The following is a 24,977-nucleotide window of genomic DNA, read 5'->3' as shown; positions in this document are numbered from 1 at the left end:
CAGGTTTTCGTCGCTTTACACACCTCGGTTCCACGGGGGAAAACAAAACAAAACAGCCCTTCACTCACCGCTAGGAAGCCTGTCCTCACCGCTGGACTTCAAGCCCTGGCTTCCCAACGCCTCCACCCGCCAGCCCCCAGCTTTCTCTCATCTTCGGTGTGTGACCTTCGAACTACATCTCCCATAAAGCCGTGCGCGGACACCTGCCCTTCACCGGAAGTTCTCGAGGCTCCATCCGGCGCCGGAGTGTGGGGTTTCCCCGGCTCTTGGACTACAAACCCCGGTGTCCGTTACTGTGGTCACCTGTGGGTTAGTAGCAGCAGCGGCGAGTTGGCGGGCCCAGGGCCCCTTCTGGAGCCGGTAACCAGTTCTCTGTGCTCTTTGCGTCTCCGCGCTGACGAGCCCTGCGCTGCTGGGTGGTGTGGCGCAGCCTCGCTTTAGGGCGCGGACGCAGGTGTGGACTTAAGAGCCTGGGCTTCCGGGAGGGGGCTGGGCGCACAGCCGACCCAGCACAGTCTGAGAGGTGGGGATTCGCTGTGGGTTCATTTCACTATGTTTAAAGAATTCTCACAGTCCTGGCACGGAAACAGACATTCAAGGAACTTGGAGACGCTGGGGAGACCGTGCATGGGGCGGGGAGGGAGGCGTTTGGTAGGTGAGCTGGCCCTCGGGAATGCCCCAGAAATTCGGGTCGGTGACCGCAGTGACAAAGCTGTTTGTGAGGTCTGCCCTGTGTCTTGAGCCATGTGGCCTTGGACCAGTCAGGGGCCCTGGTCCACACACCCATAAAACTGGGTGTTGGTTTGGCTCAAGGTGTGAGACCGTTTACAGTCAAGATTCTTTAAAACCGTCTCTGAGGATCGTCCATATTCTTGGAAAGCAGGGGCAGCATTAGGCTAACTGAATCACCTCATCCTGCCTTTAAACACCCTGTCTTCAGAAGAACCTGAGGAGAAAGGAAAAAGTAAATCGAACAGTAGATCTGGACTTTAGACTTTTGTGTGCTCTTCTGGAATGAGTAATGGTTCTGTTTCTAGATGGCCTTTCTGGCGAGAAAGCCTAAGGGGTGAAAGTATACATTTTCTGCTTTTTTCTCCTGAAAATGCCTTATGCGTAAGCATTGCACTGTGGGTACTGAATGGTACTGTATTTTTGGAGGCCAGTTTTGCAGTCAACCGGGAGTGAGTGGACTGTGGAGGAAGTGAGGAAGTGACCATGACTTAAATATTACCTATAGTAAACCAAACTGAAGAACCTGGATGATATGATTTTAAGGAAAGGCAACTTCAAAGGGAAAACCATACATGAGTCTGTATACAGCAGTGCAAAATAAAATCCTGAAAAGTAGCTTCTGTTATTCATAATGTTTTTAATGCATTTAGAAATCTTAATATGAAGAGAATGGTGAAGTAAATTCTAGGGTAAATCCAAAGAAGTGAATTGTTTTCTAATCCAGAAGTCACCCCTCCTAATTTAAGTTATATCCAGAATTTCAGTATTTTGTTTCTATTCCTGTGAGTAGTTTTAGCCTATTTATAGGTAGCAGAAACATAATAAACAGGCAAGGTGAACAGACACAAAATAAGAAAGTTAATCTCCAGCCCATTTTTTTCTTTAAATGTTGTCATGCTGCTACTGATAGACAATTGATAAACAAAATTGCAGTCAGAACCTTAAAGACAACTGCTGTCAAAAATTATGGATTATATAACCTTTCTTTATAGCCTCAGTAGGTTATCCTCAGAAGGTAGAAACCTAGTTAGAATCCCAAATATTTTCTTAATAGAATTTCACAGAAAAAAAATCATACCATAAAAATGTACTTTGAGGAGTTTATAGACAATTGAAAAATGAACCATTTCCCCCAAAATTGTGCTCTACCACAATTCAGTGGTAGTTGTGCCCTACCACATTCAGCCCACAATTAGGAAGCATTTATTAGAGGATATGGAACAATTAGTTTCGATCCCTGGGTCTGGAAGATCCCCTGGAGAAGGGCATGGCAACCCATGCCATTATTCTTGCCTGGAGAATCCCGTAGACAGAGGAGCCTGGTAGGTGGCAGACCATGGGGTCCAACAGAGTCGGACACAACTCAATTTGGCATGCACACATGCACGCACACGTAGAACAGTTCTTTCTTACTGAAGTAACAGGGTGACAAAACAGACAAAGTTAATGATTTTAAAAGCTTCTGTGATTCAAGGATAGACAAAATGACCAATAGAACAGTGTTCAATAATAGATCCAAAAATATATGATCATCTCATTTATGACAAGTCTAATACTGCAATATAATGGGACAAAGACAATAAATTTGAGAATGACCCTGACTCAAATGGATTTTATCTGTTGGGATAAAAATGTATCATGACCCTTACCTCACACCATGAGCAAAAATCAATCCCTGATGGACTAATGAATCCCTGTGAAAGGTAAAGCAATAAAATTTTTTCACATGAAACTTAGTTCTTTGAATAGGATCATAATTTCCCTGAGAGGACAGATCTGTTTCTAATATCATGTAGTCTAAGAGAATACTACTTGTCCTCTGCTAAAACCACCTGCTTTATTTCTATCGACTTTAACTCCCCTCATACCCTGATCTGTATTGGAGTCCCTCTAGTTTGCCTCCAATACACTTTACTGTTTGTCATATCTTTTACCTTATCCCCTCTCCCACTGATGTCACTCCCTTCAACTCTTCCACCAAAGTTCTTTATACATTATTTTATACATCCTTCATATTGAATTACATTTAAAATTCTCAACTGATAACAGTTTTTAAGTGTGTCCTGTGATGACACTTGACAGTTACCTTTTTAAGAGTAAATCGTTTTAGAAACCATAACTAATGTTCTAATTATATCAACACTCTGATAATGTTCAATCACTGATACAAGAAAGCAATTGTAAATGAGTTTTTTCCTATTTTCCTGTTTTAAGGAAGAAATGTCTTCTGTAAAAAGAAGTCTGAATCAAGAAATAATATCCCAGTTTCACTATTCAGCTGCAGAAGGAGATATTGCCAAGTTAACAGCAATACTCAGTCATTCTCCATCTCTTCTCAATGAAACTTCTGAAAATGGCTGGACTGCTTTAATGTATGCTGCAAGGAATGGGCACCCAGATGTTGTCCAATTTCTACTTGAGAAAGGGTAAACATTTTAGGCTGTGCCACCTGGAGAGTGTCTGGTTTAATTTATGGATAATGTATTTTCTTTTCAATTTTTTGTATAGCCATATTTATAATATTGGGTTTGTAAATAACTCATTGAACAGTCTTGTTATATAATAGCATAATTTCTAATTTAAAACTTTTTTATTGGGGAATTAACTTTTCATACTTAATAGCCAAGCAGTTAATCAGTTAATCTAATTTTTTTCTGAAATAAAAAATGTAAACCTGCCCACTATGACCACTGAAAACGCCTTGTAAAAGTTTAATATCCCCTTACAGCACATAAAATGTATGCTTTTTATTTTACAAATAATCTTCCAGAAATTTTAAACATCCACTGTCTCTAACTTTTAATCATTTATGATTGGTTTTTAACCTTTCCATTAATATATTATGTCCTAAAAGAAAATGAAATTATGTAATTATTAAATAGAGGGACTATCATGTATATCTAGAAAATTTTATTGGAATAAATACTGAAGAAAATGTTTGCTATTTTATATTTTGCTTCCATCCATAGATGTGACAGATCCATTGTCAACAAATCAAGGCAGACTGCACTGGATATAGCTAAATTTTGGGGTTATAAGCATATAGCTAACTTATTAGCTAATGCTAAAGGTGGGAAGAAGCCTTGGTTCCTAACCAATGAAGTGGAAGAATGTGAAAATTATTTTAGCAAGACACTACTGGACCGGAAAAGTGAAAAAAGAAATAATTCTGACTGGCTGTTAGCAAAAGAAAGCCATCCAGCCACAGTTTATATCCTTTTCTCAGATTTAAATCCCTTGGTTACTCTAGGAGGCAATAAGGAAAGTTTTCAACAGCCAGAAGTCAGGCTTTGTCAGCTGAACTACACAGATATAAAGGATTATTTGGCTCAGCCTGAAAAGATCACCTTGATTTTCCTTGGAGTAGAACTTGAAATGAAAAAAGAGTTTTTTAATTATGCTGGGGAAGTCTCAAAAGAAGAAGAAGATGGGTTGGTTGCCTGGTTTGCTTTAGGTATAGATACTGTTGCTGCTGAAGAATTTAAGCAAAGGCATGAAAATTGTTATTTTCTTCATCCACCAATGCCAGCTCTTCTGCAATTGAAAGAAAAAGAAGCTGGTAAGAAGTGAACACTGGTTTACTTGTATTGGTAATAATCTGGTTTTGGGTACTGGATTAGAATTGCATATATCTGCAATTTCTAGGAAGCACACTTTTTCCAGGAAGCAATGAAATTAGGCTGTCTTCAGTAGAAACTTCCTGACATTCTTACCCTAGAGGACTACTCTTCTGGATGGTAACAGCAGTTTTAATCAACCACGACTAGTTTCCCCAGAATTAACCCTAGTGCATACTGGTTTCATTTGATTATTCAGTGAATGATTATTGAGTGCCTGCTATACATTAAACATGCTGGCAAAGACCTTGACTACTTTGCTTTGTTTTCTGTTGCTTGTTATACCAGTTCACATGGGGTCATATGTATCATGCTCAGAAATGAGGGATTTTAACCTAAATTCCATTTAAATGTTGTAATCTGGCCTGTGTTTTAAAAAAGAAAATCACTCTAGCTGCTTTGCAGCTCATGAACTGTAGATAGTTAAGTGTGGAAGTCAGGAATCCTGTTCTGAGGAGGTTGAAGATTGTAGTAGCCCAGGTAAGAGAATGCAGTGGTTTGGATTAGTGGAGTAGAGAGAAAGGGAGAGTTCTGAGATATTACGAAGGTAAAACTGATAGGCCTTGAACAGTAGGTTGAGACTTGTAAGTGAGACAGAGATGATGCTAACATTGACTACAGCCTGAGTTGTTAAGATGATAATAGGAGAGATGGAGGAAAAGTGATATAGTCAAGGTATATTTTTGAGAGAAAATCAGCAGTACTTGTTAATGGAGTGGGTGTGGAGTATATAATAATGAAGTGAAAGATTAAGAAGGACTGCTAAGTTTGAAACTTTAATCATTTGGTAGATACTAATAAGCTTTATTGATAAAATAATACAGAGTCATGGGTAGAGCAAGGGAAGCAGGACAGACTTGAAGTAAATAAATGAAGATTTTATCTTTGGGCATGTTATGTTTTAGAGAAGGGAAACAGAGTCTGGAACAAAGGAAAGAACTAGAATATACCTGTATGAGAGTCATCAACACAATGGTGGTGTTTAAATCCCAGGAAACTTTCAGGTTGCATAAAAATTTGAGAGCAAGCAAGAAGGAGAACCTGAGAATCGCCTGAATCCCCCTGAGTTTTAGAGGTCAGATAGGAGAGGAGCCATCAAAGATGATGTTGACAGTATGGCCACAAGTAAGAACAGGAGAACATGCTTGTAGAAACCAAGAGAGCAAAGTATTTCTTGGAGTTACTAGTCAAATATATTGAATGCTGCGGAGAGTTTGAGTAAGATGAAGATAAAGAATTTTTTTTCAGAGTCTTTGGTTTGGTAATATGAAGCTGTTGGTAATTTGACGAGAGGAGTGTCCATGGAATAGAAGGAGTAGAAGGTATACTACGGTAGACTGAAGACATAATGGGAGGTGAGGAAGGGGTCACTTGTCAGTGTCTACTTTCCCTTAGGTAACCTGGCAGGCTCTTCCAGAGACCTCTTAGACACTCATCCCAAAATCGGGAGTGTTATGTTTTATTCTCTACGTCTGTGGAAAAAACACTATGAGTTTAAAATTTCTTCTCTGTATATGTAATTACATATACAGCTTCAAAGAGAGTCGCACAGAGTCGAGCATGACTGAAGCGACTTAGCAGCAGCAGCAGCATATAATTACAATATCTTAAAAAATAGTAAGGAAACTGAGGCTCTTTTACTCAGCTGCTGTGTAACCTTATATAGATCCATAACCTCTGTGTGCCTCAGTTTCTCCTGCCAAAAATGAGGATAATAATGGTATCTACACTATAGTGTTGCTCTAAGCATTAAATAAGATGATGTGTGTGAAGATCTTTGCTGGGTGCTTGACACGCAGTAAGTACTCAATAAATGTTAGCTTTTATTGTAATGAGAGTGAAATAATGGCGGTACTTTGAGGTAAGTTACATATTACAGAGTAACAGAGCAGGCAGATATTTAATGTTGCCTATGTTCATTGAATGTCACTGTTCCATTTGTTTTGATTTATGGCTTATTCATTTTTCCCAGTTTAAATCATTGCTATTTATGGTTATTTTATTTCAAAATCCTTAGACCAAATAATCTATTTTAGGGGAGAGAAGTTTTGTCAGGCATTTGAAATGTAGCATTTCTACTCTTATTGCCCCAATTCTACTATTTTTGGTCAGGCGATATTAATTAGTTTTTGAAGTATCAGGATAAAAGTTGTAGAGAGGGTGTACATAGTCTAAGATTTATTCTATTGGGCATTTTTGTCATAAACAAAGTTAATCACAAGAGTTGTAAACACAATATTTAAAAAAATATTCTATGTACTTTCCAGTTATAAACAGAATATGTTCCACAGTGACCACACCAGTACTGTCTTAGGTACCAAGGAAAGTAGAGATGGATTCCTACAGTTTCCTAGTAATATTTCATTTATGGTCCAAATCTAAATTAGGAACTGTCTTTGTAGTGTATTTTTATGAAAGTCACTATTGTAAAGTCTTACCTGGACTTCCCTGGTGGCTCAGATGGTAAAGAGTCTACCTATGATGCGGGAGACCCGAGTTTAGTCCCTGGGTCAGGAAGATCCCCTGGAGAAGGAAATGACAACCCACTCCAGTATTGTTGCCTGGAAAATCCCATGGACGGAGGAGCCTGGTAGGGATGGGATCACCAAGAGTTGGACACAACTGAGCGACTTCACTATTCTAAAGTCAGTATACACTAGAGTTATGTATATCCAAAATTTACAAATCACCTATGGTAAAAGCCTAAACTAATACAGTGTATATGGATGTTAGTACATCCATCTTATATGAGAGTTTTATTTCATTAGTCCAAATTAAAGGTAAATCTAATTTTCATTTGTCATCTGTAGAATTTAAATCTTTTAATTTAAAAGACATATACAGATAACAAAAATAGGAAAATAAAACCTTTGATCACACACCTACAATATAGTACAGGTCTTTATTATGACTTAAGAATGTTCTTTCCTTATGTATTAATTTGTTTACCAAAAAATAGGAAAATAAAACCTTTGATCACACACCTACAATATAGTACATGTCTTTATTATGACTTAAGAATGTTCTTTCCTTATGTATTAATTTGTTTACCATTTGTCATTGAATTAAAGCGTCTTTTGCTCCCATCATAGGGGTTGTAGCTCAAGCAAGATCTGTTCTTGCTTGGCACAGTCGGTATAAGTTCTGCCCAACCTGTGGAAATGCAACTAAAATTGAAGAAGGCGGCTATAAAAGAGTATGCTTAAAAGAAGACTGTCCTAGTCTCCACGGTGTTCACAATACATCATACCCAAGAGTTGGTAAGCCTTTTCTTTTACGGTGAAATCTCGGCCATCTGTAAACCCTAGGGAATAAGACATTCTGGAAAGACAAAATTTTGAGTTGCTAAGGAGCTTTACCTTTTCATTAAAAGCATGTTTAATTTAACCATTAACACTGTAAGTATTAAAGTATTACCTAATTTGATGACTTTTAAGTAAAGGACATTGTACATAACTGACCATTTCTTAACCTTGAGTTAATTAGCATGAATTTGATGCGTTGAGGTACAGGATTTCAAAAGCCCACCATCTGCGTCCATTTAGTGAAGGGGGGGGTGGGGAATACACCCTAACAGTCCAGAACCTTCTTGCAGCATCACCAAAATAGCCTGGAGCTAGCTTCTCCATACTGCTGGTGTCTGCTTCTACCTTCTCTTTCCCAATCGCTGATTTGAATTAGCTGTGGACTTGGAAATCTGATTAACCAGCCCTTTAAAACTGCGCAAAAAGGGACAGACCCAGCCACCCCTGAGGGTGTCTGGGAGTAAAGTGCATGGCCTAGTGACAGGTGTTTGCTGCTTAGAGCACTTCACATTTGATTACCGATCCTCAGTCATAATCTAGTGAGGCGAACTCACTGAATTAGCGGCTTCTCGAATCATTCCAGAAGTCACTAATGCAGAGAATATTATTTAAATAAATTAATTTTTTAATGGCTTTAACCATCAAGCCATATTAGCTTTTAAAAACACTTTGTTAAGGACGAGAAAGGGGCGACAGAATGAGATGGTTGGATAGCATCACCAACTCAGTGGACATGAGTTTGAACAAACTCTGAGAGATAGTGAAGGACAGGGAAGCCTGGCGTGCTGCAGTCCATGGGGTCACAAAGAGTCAGACGCAACTTAGTGACTGAACATCAAACAACAACAAGGATTGGGATGGAAGGAAACATTTACTATGGTAAAGTTTGAATTTTCTCCATGCTATATATTAGTTACTTAAGCTTCTAATTAAAAAAAAAGCCTCGCATACTGTAAGTATACAATACTTACAATAAATCAACATTTATTGTATACTTACAGTATGCGAGGCTTATTTTTTTAATGCTTATTTTTTATTTTTATCTTATGCTTATTTTTTGTGCTATTAAGATGAGAAAGAAGACAAAAATGGCCTTTCTTTAGCTTACTGACAGTATTCTATGCAATTTCCTTGAAATACTGTCTTTAGGCAGATAGAAACAACCTCTTGTAACTAGAAAAGAGTCTTGTTCTTACAGGAGGTACACATTTGTATTATCCTATTAGTGACTTTACACAATGAGTCTAAATTGTTTTTTCCTATCATTCATACATCTGATTTTTTTAAACAGATCCGGTGGTAATCATGCAAGTTATTCATCCCGATGGGACCAAATGTCTTTTAGGCAGGCAGAAGAGATTTCCTCCAGGCATGTTTACTTGCCTCGCTGGATTTATTGAACCTGGTGCGCCTTTTCTTTATAATTTTTATAGTAATTTCCATTTAACATATGATTTCTAAACAAAAGTTTTGGACAGCGTTTGAAAGTAATCTCTGACGAACTATCATGTTATAAAACTGGGGTATTTTAAAATATTTTCTGTGTTTTAAATAATATAATTTTTGTTGTCATTAGTGGAATAATTTCATCTGTTTTAAAAATTCTTTGCTTTTTCATATATTGCTCTTACCCAAGGCATCACTTCCTTCTGTACTAGACTCAGTTGTCACCTTTTCAGAGAGACTTTCCCAGATGGAACCAAGTAAATTAGTTAACCCCATATCCTACATTCACAGTCCCTGTTATCCAGTCTGGCTTTTCCCTAGAGCACTCATCAGCACCTAACAGGGTATATATGTAAGTATGTATTTACTTATCTACCTTTCTTTTTATTTATTTATTATTTGCTAGTACCAGAAAGTAAGTTCCATAAAGGCAAGGACTTTGTTTTATTTATTGCTCTATCCCAAACCCTTAGTGCATATGCCTCCTATGTTGTAGAAGTTCAATAAATATTCAAAAAGTATTTGTGGAATAAATGAATATATCTAATTAGCACATGTTTAATCTCAATTTCCAGTATCAATCTACACTGATAGATAATAATAGTACTAAACATATGAACTTTTCCAAAGGCTTTCTGTATATTAAATCATATTGTCCTCATACAACTTTACATAGTAGTTACTATTTCACCATGACGGCTGAATAACTTGTCCAAGAACAAACAGCTAGTGAGTGAGAGGACAGGCACTCAGACCTGGGCCGTTTGGCTCTAGGTCCCGCTCCTCATTACTGTACTTGCTCCAGTAGCTCCAGGTCATGTTTTTAACTGCTGTGTAGCCTCCCATTTATGAATGTTCCACAGTTCATTTATCCATTCTGCTATAAGCTTTTACCTTTACCAGCAACACTGCAGTGAATCCTTGTGTACATTTGGCCTTCGTAGGGTGTATATCCGAGAGCAGGGCCGCTAGCTCATAGACCATGAGCATCTTCATCATTTCCACGTATTGCCAAGTTATTTTCTGAAATATCCCTGCCAATTTACACTGCCTCTGGAAGTACATGAAATGTCTGTTATTCCTCATCTTTACAGAGTTAGGAATATCAGGACTTTTATTTGCTATTCTGATAGATTCATGAAGTGGTATGTCATTGTAGTTTTAACTTTTATTTCCCTGCTGATGAAGCGTCTTTTTCAGATGTGTGTTAGGCATGCAGTTTCTTTCCCCTTGAATTTTATATTTTATATTCTTTGTCTGTTTTTGTTTTGGTTGTTTAATCTTTTTTTCTTATTGATTTTAGAGGTTTTTTAATATTCACTGTGTGCTAATATTTATTTAGGTTTGGTCTTGTAGATATGCTAGTGTAAAAGTTATCTTTTCAATATTTTTTATAAACAAATTAATTTTATATAGGAAATTTACCAATCTATTTGAAATAGAAAGCTATATTTAAATAACAGAATATTTCTAAACTTTCAGATAACCTTAACTTAAAATTATTCCATTTAGTCTAATTCTCAATTTCAATAAATCAGAAATATAAATTCATTTATAGGCATCACTTTATTTTATCATAGCTGGGTCAGTAATTATCTAGAGAATAATTATTTGGAAAGAGAAAATGAGTTTCATTTTATGCTGTTTTTAAACTTTTAGTGTTATTTGATTTTTAACTCTTTGGAAAGTGTTATCTGTAATAGTTGTTTGACAACATAAGAAAAATGTTTCAAGATTTTAGTGAGGAAAAGGTTAACCACATAAACAAGATAATACATAAAATGTTTGCATAGTGTTTAGTAGGTACTGGATATTTGTAGATGTTAAAATTTTTTAAATGTAACAAATTTAGGCCTTTAAGAAATGAAAAGTTTCCTGGCATTTTGATTCTGTATGTTATATTTAAATTTTTTTAAAAAAAATTCTGTATGTATATTTAAAAAAATAATGTTTCTTTAATTCCAATCTACTTTTAGGCTTCTGCTTTCTGAGTCTATGAACTGGGTTTCTGTCCAAAGTGATTTTCAAAGGTTTGAACCATTTGGAGGACAAAATGTCCAGAGCATGTTCATCAGCTACTTGTTCTTTTGCCCCATTTGATTAGGGGAGACAATAGAAGATGCTGTTCGGAGAGAAGTAGAAGAGGAAAGTGGAGTCAAAGTTGGCCATGTTCAGTATGTCTCTTGTCAACCGTGGCCAATGCCCTCCTCCTTAATGATTGGTTGCTTAGCTGTGGCAGTGTCTACAGAAATTAAAGTTGACAAGAATGAAATAGAGGATGCCCGCTGGTTCACTAGAGAACAGGTAAAGTTCAATTTAATTTCCTTCTCCTATTGATTGTTCTCTGACTGTATTGGTTTGGGCATGTAGCAAGGATACATGTTTTCAACAAGTTGAATGAATGGCTATGGCCCCCTCATCATTCACGGATTACAACGTAATTGATGTGTCCTATGTTACCCCTGCTGTGACATACTTCTAGTAATGATGAGTCTGTGCCATTTTCTTATTTCAGATGCTGTTCCCTGAGATTAATGATCCTTTCAGTGGCCTTAAAATGGGTGGTCATTATTTCAGATGAGAAGCAGGAATATTATTATTAGACATAGTTTAAAGTATTGAAACAAGTAACTCAAAAAATATCAGTAAAACTGCATAAAAGTTTAGAAAAATTCTTGATCATTTTAAACGCACTTGACAAGACTGACAAAACTGTTTAACAAAGATACACTCAGAACTTTTTAAAACTCAGCCTTAAGTAGTACAATGAAAGATAAATTACTTGTCTCTGTCTTATATAACTCAGTGTCTTTGTATAAAAAACAGAGGGGTACACTACAGTAGTGATAACCCAAAATCCTTTGTCACTTTGCCTTCACAAAATTAATTTTATTTTATGCTCAACCTCAAAAAGTAGAAATTAGATTTTTTTCAGAATTTGATAAAAGGAAATTTTTTCTAAAGGTTCATTTTCACTTTGAAAATATATGTGTAGCAAATACTTTGTTCTTCTTTCACCTTATTTTCATCAGGAAAAATACCTTTCTGAAATATTTTTAAAATTGAATCACTAACTCAATGAAGCAACTAAAAATACTGTACTGAATTTTGCATGTTGAAAATGGATGTTATTACTTTCTCCTTTTGTTATTCACTGTGAAAGTTATTACATTTTAGTTAAATTGTTTTAAGAATAGAGATAGTATTTAAGTATGATAGTTTTGAAATCCTAATACATTTTACTGTGGTGTATTTTAGGTTGTGGATGTTCTGACCAAAGGCAAGCAGCAGGCATTCTTTGTTCCACCGAGCCGAGCTATTGCACATCAGTTAATCAAACACTGGATTGGAATGAACCCCAATCTCTAAATCAAATAACTAAACTTTGACCATGTCTAATTGATTTCTAATCCTACTTATTCCTCAAGTGAGATTAGAAATGTTTAATGCTCTTTAGAATGTCAGCTTTTGTTAAATCTGAGTCAGCATTCTCTGAACTTTTTTGAGGGGGTTCTGCTCAACAGTTTTATCTCACAAAACTGTATCTCTAATAAGAGAAATCATGTTGTAAAGAAGTAGATTCTAAAATGTAAATAAACCTAAATTTCGTTGCCTCTTATAAGCATTCACCATTCACTAAAGTCCTGTTATGAAAAACGAGACAAAATATTTTTAATGAATTTTAAGCTTAATTTTTAATGTTTTCATTATTATGAAGGTCCTTTTGGTTGTCATTGGCTGAGTTTTGCTCATTTTACCATTTTACGTGATCCACTTTTTTCTCCTGGTTCTATTGTTCTGTCAATGACACTGTTATAGTGTTGCTACTAATCTGTTTTGATCAGTGTTAAGAATTTCTTATTTTAACAACTCTATTAGTGATCAGTATACCACACCTTCAGGGAAGGAGAATTTAAGTGAGAGAATATCATTGTGTCTGGGATCCCCTCTTAAACATAAAATTAATTAATATATCTATTTGTTAACTATACTCAAAGTTGTTTTTTAAGACAAATTAAAAATCTCTTCTCTTTTCCCTAAAATTAAACATATTTGAAAGGAATTCTTTCCAAAGTCAGATATTAAATAAAATCTCAGATAGATTTACTTATTAAATAAAATGGCTTATGTCATTTTGTGATAAGGGAATGTATCTTCACTAGGAGAAAATTATATAATAATTACTAATATCGTTTATTAAACTCAAATACAGCATCTTGATTTTAGCCTTATTTCAACATTCTAAGCATTTATACAATAACTATTTTAGAACTGAATCAGTACGGTTTTAGAGAAAGTAAATTGTAGTAGTTCACAATTTTGTAACAGAACTATTATATTTCACAAGGTTATTTTGAAATTGTTTTAAAAGTTCTTTTATAAATGTATAAATTTATATAATTTCACTCTTTACTATTCTATGGTAGAACTGGAAAAGAACTTAAAAACAATATATGTATGTAGTTCACTGCCCTTTTTTTATAGATAAGGAAATCCTAAAAGGTGAACTTAATTAATTTATCCATTAAAGGTGAATTGATTAATTAATTGATGACAGTTACACAATTACTAGTTATAATTGTTAATACAATTAATTATTGTTAATACAATTAATTATAATTACAATTAAGTAACTTAATTATTGATACAACAGTCTGTACTGCACAGTGCAGGATTCTCACTCTAATAGGAAGTAAAAACTATTACTGAAAGTAAATAAGTAATAAAATAGAGGATGATAAGACTAAATTTAATTTACCAAATACTGTTAATTAAAATTTTAGGCACTAAAGTTCATTTAAATAAGTTAACTTTTCTAAACAAAACTATATTTTACTAATGAACAATGATTTTCTTAGTAATTGATGAAGATATTGATATTAGGACTTTAGAGAAAATTCAAACTATATAAGACATTTAGATACACGATAAGATATGAACTTTGTAAGTATATAGAAAATGATGTGCCTTGATTATTATGAAATATAATGACTCCAAGTTCCACTTTATCCCAAATATACTTTTTATACTTATAGATTCTAAGATTACATCATAAAATTCTAGATTTTCATAATGTTAGGATAGCCAAGTAAAATATAAAGTATCAATAAAATTTATAAGTTTAGTTTTTTATATTTAATCCTATACCCAGGGAGAATCAATATCTAAGTAAATTATTGTTTTAATAATTATTCTTAAATTGCTAACCTCTGAGAGGTGGATAGTTACACATAAATAGAAGGACTAACAAAGAAATATTAGAGATTCAAGTACCGTGATTGTGTCCTAATGAAAAGGAAGGTAACAATACATTAAAATATTTGTTTATTTTCTGTTTCGTGTGTCATGTGTGGTTTTTTTAAATATGATTTGATAAATGTTTTCTGAAAAATGGAAAAAGCCAAATTTTAGTCATCTTCCTCTGTTTAAAATTAGTAGTGTGTAAACAAAAAATACAAACACCTTTTACAAAGTTGCCATATTTGGAAGGCTTAATTTTTTATAATTTAAATGTATTTAATCTTTTTAATCTTTACAACTTGGGGTCACATATATTTGTATACATATATATTATGTTTTATATATATACACACAGAAACTTAACATATACACATGTACACATACAGTAAATTTTATCTTCTGATTTAAAGTTACATATCTAGTCTAATGTCTCTTTTTATTACTTGTCTAACATTACCAGTCTCTGCATTTTAATTTTTCATTTGGTTGGAAAAATGATTAAGTAACTTTTTCAAATATAAGGTTAGGGACATGGATTAAGATAGAAGAGAATGAAGCAACAGAGAGTAAGACCATTAGATGGAAGGAAAAAGTATAAGTTTTAATAAGCCAAATAAATTCAATTAAAATCTTATAAACAACAGTAGACAGCTAGTCTTAGAACTGTGTTGCTAATGCGTATATAGCAAAATACTAGGTGAGACTGTACTATAAAACAAATCTATTAATTATTCACAATAAAATTCCCACAACGCAAATTTAATTAGGGATGAGAACCAGTTACTAGGTTCTGAATGTGTACGTGTGTACACATGTCAGTGTATTTGTGCAGGCTCATGCTCGCAAGAGGATGAGATGGTTGGATGGCATCACCAACTCAATGGACATGAGTTTAAGTAAACTCCAGGAGCTGGTGATGGCCAGGGAGGCCTGGCGTGCTGCAGTCCATGGGGTCGCAAAGATTCGGACACGACTGAGCGACTGAACTGAACTGAACTGATGCTTGCAAGCTGGGGGTGATGAGTAAAATTTATGTGCTGGGCTTAAAACAGCCAGTTTTCTCTTAGCAGAACAAGTATCTAGGACAAAGTAATCCAAAGTGCAAACTTAGGAGCGTCTGTCTTCAGATGTGAAAGATCTGGGTCTTGAGGCAAACCAGAAGTACTTGCAAAGCGGTTGGCAAGGAAGGGCTGACGAGTCTGACACCAGTGCAGATGAGAGGGGTGCTCAGTAAGGGGGCCAAGCGCTTGGGAGCTTTGACACCTCAGGGGCGAAGAGAGGCCCAGAGGCACCGTGTGCTTTGAGGAGACCAGAAAAATAATGTTGCTAAGAGCCTGCATCTTTAAAGACAATCTCTTCAATCAGGAGAGAACTGTTAAGAAGTAACTTGTAAAAATAAACAGTACTGAAAAGGAATTTTTTTTTTTTTCCTACACTACACCTTGTCCTTTTTCTTCCCTGGACACTTGGGTAGAATTCAAAACAGCTTCTGAAAGGTGGTGTGCAATTTATATTATATCCAATAGAGTTTTCAAGTAATTTCATTTATTTGCCCAGCTTAGAAATGGTCACATGGAAAGTTACGTGAATGATGGCATGAGAAAAATGGGTCATCAGCAGCCTGAATTCTTTTATATGGGAAAAGTTCTTTCAACTATAAAGTAAAAATCTTGGGAATGTTGATTGGCGTACCAGGCGAATACTGTTTTTACTAAAGGATACCCACATATTAATATAATTGTACTCATTGGTGGAAGTAGCAGTTATAACTTGTCTTTATTCCTTCAAGAATGCATATGTCTTACTGCTAAGCAGATAACATCATACATTGGACAACAGATATTTCTCCTTTTCACAATTCCCATTATAATGATGTTCTACACCCTTATGGCAGAAAGTGAAGAAGAACCCAAAAGCCTCTTGATGAAAGTGAAAGTGGAGAGTGAAAAAGTTGGCTTAAAGCTCAACATTCAGAAAACGAAGATCATGGCATCTGGTCCCACCACTTCATGGGAAATAGATGGGGAAACAGTGGAAACAGTGTCAGACTTTATTTTTCTGGGCTCCAAAATCACTACAGATGGTGACTGCAGCCATGAAATTAAAAGACGCTTACTCCTTGGAAGGAAAGTTATGACCAACCTAGACAGCATATTCAAAAACAGAGACATTACTTTGCCAACAAAGGTTCATCTAGTCAAGGCTATGGTTTTTCCAGTAGTCATGTATGGATGTGAGAGTTGGACTGTGAAGAAGGCTGAGCGCCGAAGAATTGATGCTTTTGAACTGTGGTGTTGGAGAAGACTCCTGAGAGTCCCTTGGACTGCAAGGAGATCCAACCAGTCCATTCTGAAGAAGATCAGCCCTGGGATTTCTTTGGAGGGAATGATGCTAAAGCTGAAACTCCAGTACTCTGGCCACCTCATGCGAAGAGTTGACTCATTGGAAAAGACCCTGATGCTGGGAGGGGTTGGGGGCAGGAGGAGAAGGGGACGACAGAGGATGAGATGGCTGGATGGCATCGCTGACTCGATGGACGTGAGTCTGAGTGAACTCCGGGAGTTGGTGATGGACAGGGAGGCCTGGCGTGCTGCGATTCATGGGGCCGCAAAGAGTCGGACACAACTGTGCGACTGATCTGATCTGATCTGACAGAATAGTGGAGTGGCTGTGGAGCTTTAAAACAGATCTTAAGTTTTTGCTAATGGATACATTTTTGACCCTGACGTTGGGAAAGATTGAGGGCAGGAGGAGAAGGGGACGACAGAGGATAAGATGGTTAGATGGCATCACCAACTCAACGGACATGAGTTTGAGTAAACTCCGGGAGTTGGTGATGGACAGGGAGGCCTGGCGTGCTGCAGGCCATGGGGTCGCAGAGAGTCAGAGACGACTAAGTGACTGAACTGAACTGAACATTTTTCTAAGGAAGTCAGATAAGAGACAAACTATAGCAGAAAGAATGAAAAAATGTCCTGACTTTTCACTCCTGGGCTCATGGGAACTCCTTGTCTTATCCCTGATGGATTAAGAACATTCTCCTAACCACTTAATTCGGGAAGTAGTTTCATTTTTAGTAATGTGGAAGTTAGACCCAGCAGTAGAAATGGAAAATAGTACTCATATCTATTTTAGAACAGAGAACTAGACAAGTGATCCAGTCTGAAGCTTATTTTTGTTTACTTTTTATCCTGCCCATTTTACTCTAGCCTGAAATTGCACTCTATTTGGAGCAGTATGATATTTTGAACACCTCAGTAGAGTACCTTATAAATATTTATTACTGCTTTCAGATAGCAGTGAGCTGAAGTCATCTCCATCAATGGGGTAAAAACTATTTAAAATGCCATTTATCCAACAGCTTTGCTGCTAAGAGTTACTTGACTTTTTTGCTTGGTTTACTTGTGTTTATAAAACAAGCTTAAATGTTCCAGCACCAAATAGTGTGGAGGATTTGGAACTCCAAAGGAAAGATACCCCAACCATGTGTAAATTCAAATCTCAGGAGCCGAGTTGGGCCAGACCATCATCTGCTCTGCATTGTCATAGTGAGGGCTTCAGTGGGAATCTCACCAGGAGTGGGAAGCCAGTTGAAACACCGTGTGTTCTGGGATAACAAGAGAAAATACAGACCTGTGTAGCGGTATCTAATTATTATTATTTTGAAAAATACTCTTATGTTGTACAAATTACTAGGTTTGTCATACTGACCTTTTTCTTTATTTTCCCAGCCATTTTATATATCCGTATGAATAATACACATATTTGTCATTCTGTTAGATGGTATATTCATCACATAAATGCTTTGTTTTGTTTTGGGGCTTCCCTCTTGGCTCAGCTGGTAAAGAAGCTGCCTGCAATGTGGGAGACCTGGGTTCGATCCCTGGGTTAGGAAGATACCCTGGAGAAGGGAAGGCTACCCACTCCAGTATTCTGGCCTAGAGAAGTCCATGGACTGTCGGACACGACTGAGCGACTTTCACTTCACTTAACATGATTAAAAGGTCACATAAGTCTCTTTGTTCAGATAATCTAACATCAATATTAATAAATTATAAGTTCAATTTAAACCTAGTTTTCTGGACTTTGTAAAGGTTATTTTTTCCTGTTCTAATATATTTCTAAGAATTACTATGGATCCCTTTTTTTTTAAAAAGCTTCTTAGAAAACAACTCTAATTAGCTTATTCTCCTAATACTAATAATGTTTACATAGGCTTTACATATAGAATATTAACAATTTTTCCTTTTATCCTTAACCCTATCAAATGAATAATAATATCATTATCCCCATTTTACATTTGGCTTCAGTTCAGTTCGGTTCAGGTCAGTCACTCAGTCGTGTCCGACTCTTTGCAACCCCATGAATCGCAGCACGCCAGGCCTCCCTGTCCATCACCAACTCCCGGAGTTCACTCAGACTCACGTCCATCGAGTCAGCGATGCCATCCAGCCATCTCATCCTCTGTCGTCCCCTTCTCCTCCTGCCCCCAATCCCTCCCAGCATCAGAGTCTTTTCCAATGAGTCAACTCTTCGCATGAGGTGGCCAGAGTACTGGAGTTTCAGCTTCAGCATCATTCCCTCCAAAGAAATCCCAGGGCTGATCTTCTTCAGAATGGACTGGTTGGATCTCCTTGCAGTCCAAGGGACTCTCAAGAGTCTTCTCCAACACCACAGTTCAAAAGCATCAATTCTTCGGCACTCAGCCTTCTTCACAGTCCAACTCTCACATCCATACATGACCACAGGAGAAACCATAGCCTTGACTAGATGAACCTTTGTTGGCAAAGTAATGTCTCTGCTTTTGAATATGCTGTCTAGGTTGGTCATAACTTTCCTTCCAAGGACTCATTCACATTGTTAATAAATAGGAGAGGCCACGTTTGAATCCAAGTATTTCACTCTACCAGAGCTATCTTACAAAATTTTCTTAATAATGCTGCCTTCACAAAAGTACATCCAGTCTTGATTTCTTCTTTTAGTCCTTTAAAGTTTAGTTATTTTTCAGGTTGGGCCTTCTACTCTTGTTACTCTGCATATTTCTGCAAGATCTTCACTACTTAGTATCCAGATATCTGTCTCCACCTGTCTGTCAGACATACCTACTTGGATGTCTCAGAGCCTCCTAAATATTACATGTTTTAAAATTATCTTTTCTAAAAAAATTAAAAATAAATTTAAAATAATAATAATAAAATTATCTTTTCTCACAAGCATGTCCCTGCTTCTATACTGCTACTGCTAAGTCACTTCAGTCGTGTCCGACTCTGTGCGACCCCATAGACGGCAGCCCACCAGGCTCCCCCGTCCCTGGGATTCTCCAGGCAAGAACACTGGAGTGGGTTGCCATTTCCTTCTCCAGTGCATGAAAGTGAAAAGTGAAAGAAGTCGCTCAGTCGTGTCTGACCCTCAGCGACCCCATGGACTGCAGCCTTCCAGGCTCCTCCATCCATGGGATTTTCCAGGCAAGAGTACTGGAGTGGGGTGTCATTGCCTTCTCCGATAGCCCTATTTTAATAGTCTTGCAATGACTCAACATGGAACTTTGGGTATTGTTATCCTTAATTTGCCTACTTTATCCCTCACCCTGCCCTTTCCTACAGCAAAAAATCTCCAAACCCTGTCCCTTTTACTTTTCCCACTACTTCAGGTTTTATTCCCAATCCATTCTTCACATTACAGTCAAAGCAGATATTGACAAGGGACAATCTTTTTTAGTCTTTCCCTTACTTAAAGTTCTTGAAAAGATACCCCATTGGACAAAGAATAAAGTCCTATTTTCTTAGCATAACAATCTCTGCAGTTTAAATTTTAATCACTTCCCTTGCTTCCAACCCCTCATATACCATAATTCATGTTCCTACAAAAGCCACAAGACACATCTTCTAAATTTTTATTAGGCATTAATAACATTCATTAAGGATCACCTGAATAATTATGATCAATATCATATAACACTAGGTTAAATAGAAATATTTCATTTATTTAAAAATTCTAAACTGTTTTTTTAAGATTTCAGAAATTCTAAATCAGGGTCTATCTATTATTTATCCTAGTTTTACAGATGAGTGCACTGAGTCCAGGAGAAGTCAGATACCTCCCAGAAATCAACACAGGTTATGAAAATAGGACTCAAATTTAAATAATATTAATCAAAGTCTACAACCTCCATGATACCATACACCATACTGCTTCTGCTTCTGAATCTACCACATGAAGATAAATCACCATCCAAGAGCCCAACTAGAGCATTTCAGTTCAGTCGCTCAGTCATGTCCAACTCTTTGCGACTCCATGAATTGCAGCACGCCAGGCCTCCCTGTCCATCACCATCTCCCAGAGTTGACTGAAACTCACGTCCATCAAGTCGGTGATGCCATCCACCCATTTCATCCTCTGTCATTCCCTTTTCCTTCTCCCACAATCCCTCCCAGCATCAGAGTCTTTTCCAATAAGTCAAGTCTTCGCATAAGGTGGCCAAAGTACTGGGGCTTCCGCTTTAGCATCATTCCTTCCAAAAAACACCCAGGGTTGATCTCGTTCAGAATGGACTGGTTGGATCTCCTTGAAGTCCAAGGGACTCTCAAGAGTCTTCTCCAACACCACAGTTCAAAAGCATCAATTCTTCAGTGCTCAGCTTTCTTCACAATCCAACTCTCACATCCATACATGACCACTGGAAAAACCATAGCCTTGAATAGATGGACCTTTGTTGGCAAAGTAATGTCTCTGCTTTTGAATATGCTATCTAGGTTGGTCATAACTTTCCTTCCAAGGAGTAAGCATCTTTTAATTTCATGGCTGCTATCGCCATCTGCAGTGATTTTGGAGCCCAGAAAAATAATGTCAGCCACTGTTTCCACTGTTTCCCCATCTATTTCCCATGAAGTGATGGGACCTGATGCCATGATCTTCGTTTTCTGAATGTTGAGCTTTAAGCCAACTTTTTCACTCTCCTCTTTTACTTTCATCAAGAGGCTCTTTAAATCCTCTTCACTTTCTGCCATAAGGTTGGTGTCATCTGCATATCTGAGGTTATTGATATTTCTCCTGGCAATCTTGATTCCAGCTTGTGCTTCATCCAGCCCAGCGTTTCTCGTGATGTACTCTGCATAGAAGTTAAATAAGCAGAGTGACAATATACAGCCTTGACGTACTCCTTTTACTATTTGGAACCAGTCTGTTGTTCCATGTCCAGTGCTAACTATTGCTTCCTGACCTGCATATAGGTTTCTCAAGAGGCAGGTCAGGTGGTCTGGTATTCCCATCTCTTTCAGAATTTCCCACGTTTATTGTGATCCACACAGTCAAAGGCTTTAGCATAGTCAATAAAGCAGAAATAGATGTTTTTCTGGAACTCTCTTGCTTTTTCCATGATCCAGTGGATGTTGGCAATTTGATCTCTGGTTCCTCTGCCTTTTCAAAAACCAGCTTGAACATCTGGAAGTTCACGGTTCACATATTGCTGAAGCCTGGTTTGGAGAATTTTGAGCATTTCTTTGCTAGCATGTGAAATGACTGCAATTGTGCGGTAGTTTGAGCATTCTTTGGCATTGCCTTTCTTTGGGATTAGAATGAGAACTGACCTTTTCCAGTCCTGTGGCCACTGCAGAGTCTTCCAAATTTCCTGGCATTTTGCATGCAGCACCTTCACAGCATCACCTTTCAGGATTTGAAATAGCTCAACTGGAATTCCATCACCTCCACTACCTTTGTTCATAGTGATGCTTTCTAAGGCCCACTTGACTTCACATTCCAGGATGTCTGGCTCTAAGTCAGTGATCACACCATCGTGATTATCTTGGTCGTGAAGATCTTTTTTGTACTGTTCTTCTGTGTATTCTTGCCACCTTTTCTTAATATCTTCTGCTTTTGTTAGGTCCATACCATTTCTGGCCTTTATCAAGCCCATCTTTACATGAAATGTTCCCTTGGTATCTCTAATTTTCTTGAAGATATCTATAGTCTTTCCAATTCTGTTGTTTTCCTCTATTTCTTTGCATTGATCACTGAAGAAGGCTTCCTTATCTCTTCTTGCTACTCTTTGGAACTCTGCATTCAGATGCTTATATCTTTCCTTTTCTCCTTTGCTTTTCACTTCTCTTCTTTTCACAGCTATTTGTTAGGCCTCCTCAGACAGCCATTTTGCTTTTTGCATTTCTTTTCTATGGGGATGGTCTTGATCCCTGTCTCCTGTACAATGTCACGAACCTCCGTTCATAGTTCATCAGGCACTCTATCAGATCTAGTCCCTTAAATCTATTTCTCACTTCCACTGTATAATCATAAGGGATTTGATTTAGGTTTCCTTTTTTGTTTGGGTTTCTTCCACCAGAGCATTTAGGTTTCCTTTTTGTCTGGGTTTCTTCCACTTCATCTGCACCACATGAACATCAGAGCTGTCTTTCATATATGCCCCATCCAAGATCCTAAGCCACAAAGGCATGCAGTGCAGCATTGTTTACTAAAAGCATATCTGAAAATAAACAGACTGTTAGGAATGGTTAAGACAGATAATAATAGAATGATTAAAGGATGGTAGATCATTCCTGACACTGCATAAGATTAAGATGCTAATCAGATTTTGGATTTAGACAACCCAGATAAATCCCACGTAGAACAAGACAAGGTACTCAAATCTTTACTTCATTTCTTGCCTTTCAAAACACACATTTGCATTTTATCCATGTCTCCTTTAGAGCTGAGGAACTTATGAAGGCTTTACCCAGGTGAGCTGATTATATGTTCCTTTTAGTTTTTTCTTTTTTTTTAATGCCATTTTGAATGAACTACACCCTATTTTAATTCTTGCTGTCCTAAATTAGTTGTTTAGCAAAAGGAAAATCGTTTGAGTGTTATATATGAAGATAATTTAACAATGTATTTCTTCCCAGTCACAAAAAAATCCAACAATTTTTTTTAACCTGCTTTGTTACAAAATAGGATGGATACATCCCAGCCCCCCCCCAAAAAAAATTCTGAATAGTCAATTTGTTTAGACTTCTTATATTTATGCAAAGAAAGATATTATATGTACATTTGAATAGCCACCATCTATATCCTAATTTGGTTATTTGAAATAAATTGTACATTTGGAAAGCGAGGAAAATGTAATTGAGAAGCTAGGCTGCTCAACATAGTTGAAATTCTTTCTGAATTCAGCGAGGGTCAGTTTAATTTCAAAGCAGCAGTCCTTGTTTTGAATTCCTATATAGGCTTTGTTTCATTTGCAGCATTAAATTTACTAATCACCAAACTTGATTTCCTCATCCAGTTTGGTTATAAGAATTTTTCCTGATGAATTTTATACTCAATTTTTTCTATTGTGTAAATGTTTATATTCAATTGCTTTGAAAAATATTAATTACCCAAAACATTGTAATCTGATCTCTAGAAAGAAGAAATTAAGAATTAAACATTTTTCTATAATAATAATTGCATCCACTCTGAGATTTAGATCAATTTCATAGGCAAAATATTCTGACTGATACCTTTTGTATAAATAATCCCAAATCAAACTTGGCAAAATAATGTTTTTGCAATCTCACTTTGAGTTATCATTAAATAGTATGTCCCAAGATTCTGATGGTAATGTATATTTACAATCAAAAAATTCCTCTCTGGATCAAGGATTCAGCCAGTCCCAGTCCTTCTTACCTCCTTACTTTCACTCTGAATTTATATATTAGACAGGTTTTCATCTCTTTCTCTTCTCCCAGAATTTTAACATTAGTTCTTTTATTCTAGTATCAGATTACCATAATGTTGACAAAGTATCCTAAAATTATTTATTTGGAAAGTAAACTGAAAAATAAATTTCTATTGTCTACTTTTTTAGAAAGATATTCTATTCCCTCAGTTGCTAGCAATTCATTTTTTTCTTAAAGTTTACGTGCAGTCATTTAACTTTTCAAAGAAATCTATAGTAACCATGTGATAAAATTATAGAATGTTCATTAAATAATCTCGGCATCTTCTCTTCAGGGGGAAAACCATCCAATGACCAAGTTTTCAAATAAGTCTCTTAAATGACACCCAGAATTTTAACTGGGATGGATCAAATTCTCAATTGTCTCATCACCTATAATGCCTCTTTCACAGACTGTTCCTGATTGTTTTTGCGAAAAGCAGAATAAAAATTCTGAATGTGATCTGAATTGTGAAGATAAAAACTCAGCACACAAAATGTACTGATATGTTACTCTTCTCTGGAGACCTCAGTGAATTTGAGAGATGGGATAGAATGTTAGCACTGATTATCTGCCCAATACAAACTCAGTCATAAAGTGATCAAATTAATTTGGCAGACTAATTCTAAACATAATTTCTCATTCCTTCATCATTGGCCAGACTGCAATTTATACACTTTCTAATAACAGTGGGCAAAACTACAGCTTAGACAGATCAAATTATGTAAAAGGAATGAAAGCAGAATATCAAGCATAGACATTTTAAAATAAATGCCATTTTACTGTTTTCAAAAACATGCATTAGTTTGGATTAAGCTACAGAAAAGTATTTACTTTAGTGAACAAATAAAATGATCATAGAAAATGTTTCAAAATGTTGATTCTAAAATTAGTGGAGAAGGCATATCCTCTAAACATTTTGAATAAAGCCTCTATGAAGTCCTTAC

The 24,977-nt window shown here is 36.6% G+C and overlaps 1 protein-coding gene across 3 annotated transcripts; it reads left to right on the top strand.

Moving 5' to 3' along the window:
* Positions 1 to 227: 227 nt before the first annotated feature.
* Positions 228 to 14,435, top strand: NUDT12 (nudix hydrolase 12). Of its 3 annotated transcripts, none has more exons than XM_055565795.1 (7): positions 228 to 360; positions 2,947 to 3,158; positions 3,702 to 4,291; positions 7,442 to 7,609; positions 8,946 to 9,059; positions 11,205 to 11,404; positions 12,359 to 14,435. In XM_055565795.1, the coding sequence occupies exons 2-7, from the start codon at positions 2,953 to 2,955 to the stop codon at positions 12,467 to 12,469; spliced, it is 1,389 nt and encodes a 462-aa protein (XP_055421770.1). In that variant the 5' UTR covers positions 228 to 360; positions 2,947 to 2,952; the 3' UTR covers positions 12,470 to 14,435. The 3 variants fall into 3 exon arrangements, with proteins under 3 accessions (XP_055421770.1, XP_055421771.1, XP_055421769.1); XM_055565796.1 differs by having other exon boundaries at positions 245 to 454; XM_055565794.1 differs by having other exon boundaries at positions 245 to 523.
* Positions 14,436 to 24,977: the final 10,542 nt, after the last annotated feature.

The sequence above is a fragment of the Bubalus kerabau genome, chromosome 1, assembly GCF_029407905.1.
Source record: "Bubalus kerabau isolate K-KA32 ecotype Philippines breed swamp buffalo chromosome 1, PCC_UOA_SB_1v2, whole genome shotgun sequence".
Taxonomy (NCBI): domain Eukaryota; kingdom Metazoa; phylum Chordata; class Mammalia; order Artiodactyla; family Bovidae; genus Bubalus; species Bubalus kerabau.
The sequence above is the reverse complement of the archived record's forward strand: the minus strand, read 5'-3'. Positions and strand labels throughout refer to the sequence as shown.

Bases quoted from the DNA above. Each gene is read 5' to 3' on its own strand.
- NUDT12 (XM_055565795.1), top strand. From the start codon at position 2,953: ATGTCTTCTGTAAAAAGAAGTCTGAATCAAGAAATAATATCCCAGTTT. The intron at 7,610-8,945 runs GTAAGCCTTTTC...TTTTTTAAACAG, and splicing joins TACATCATACCCAAGAGTTG to ATCCGGTGGTAATCATGCAA. The intron at 11,405-12,358 runs GTAAAGTTCAAT...GGTGTATTTTAG, and splicing joins GCTGGTTCACTAGAGAACAG to GTTGTGGATGTTCTGACCAA.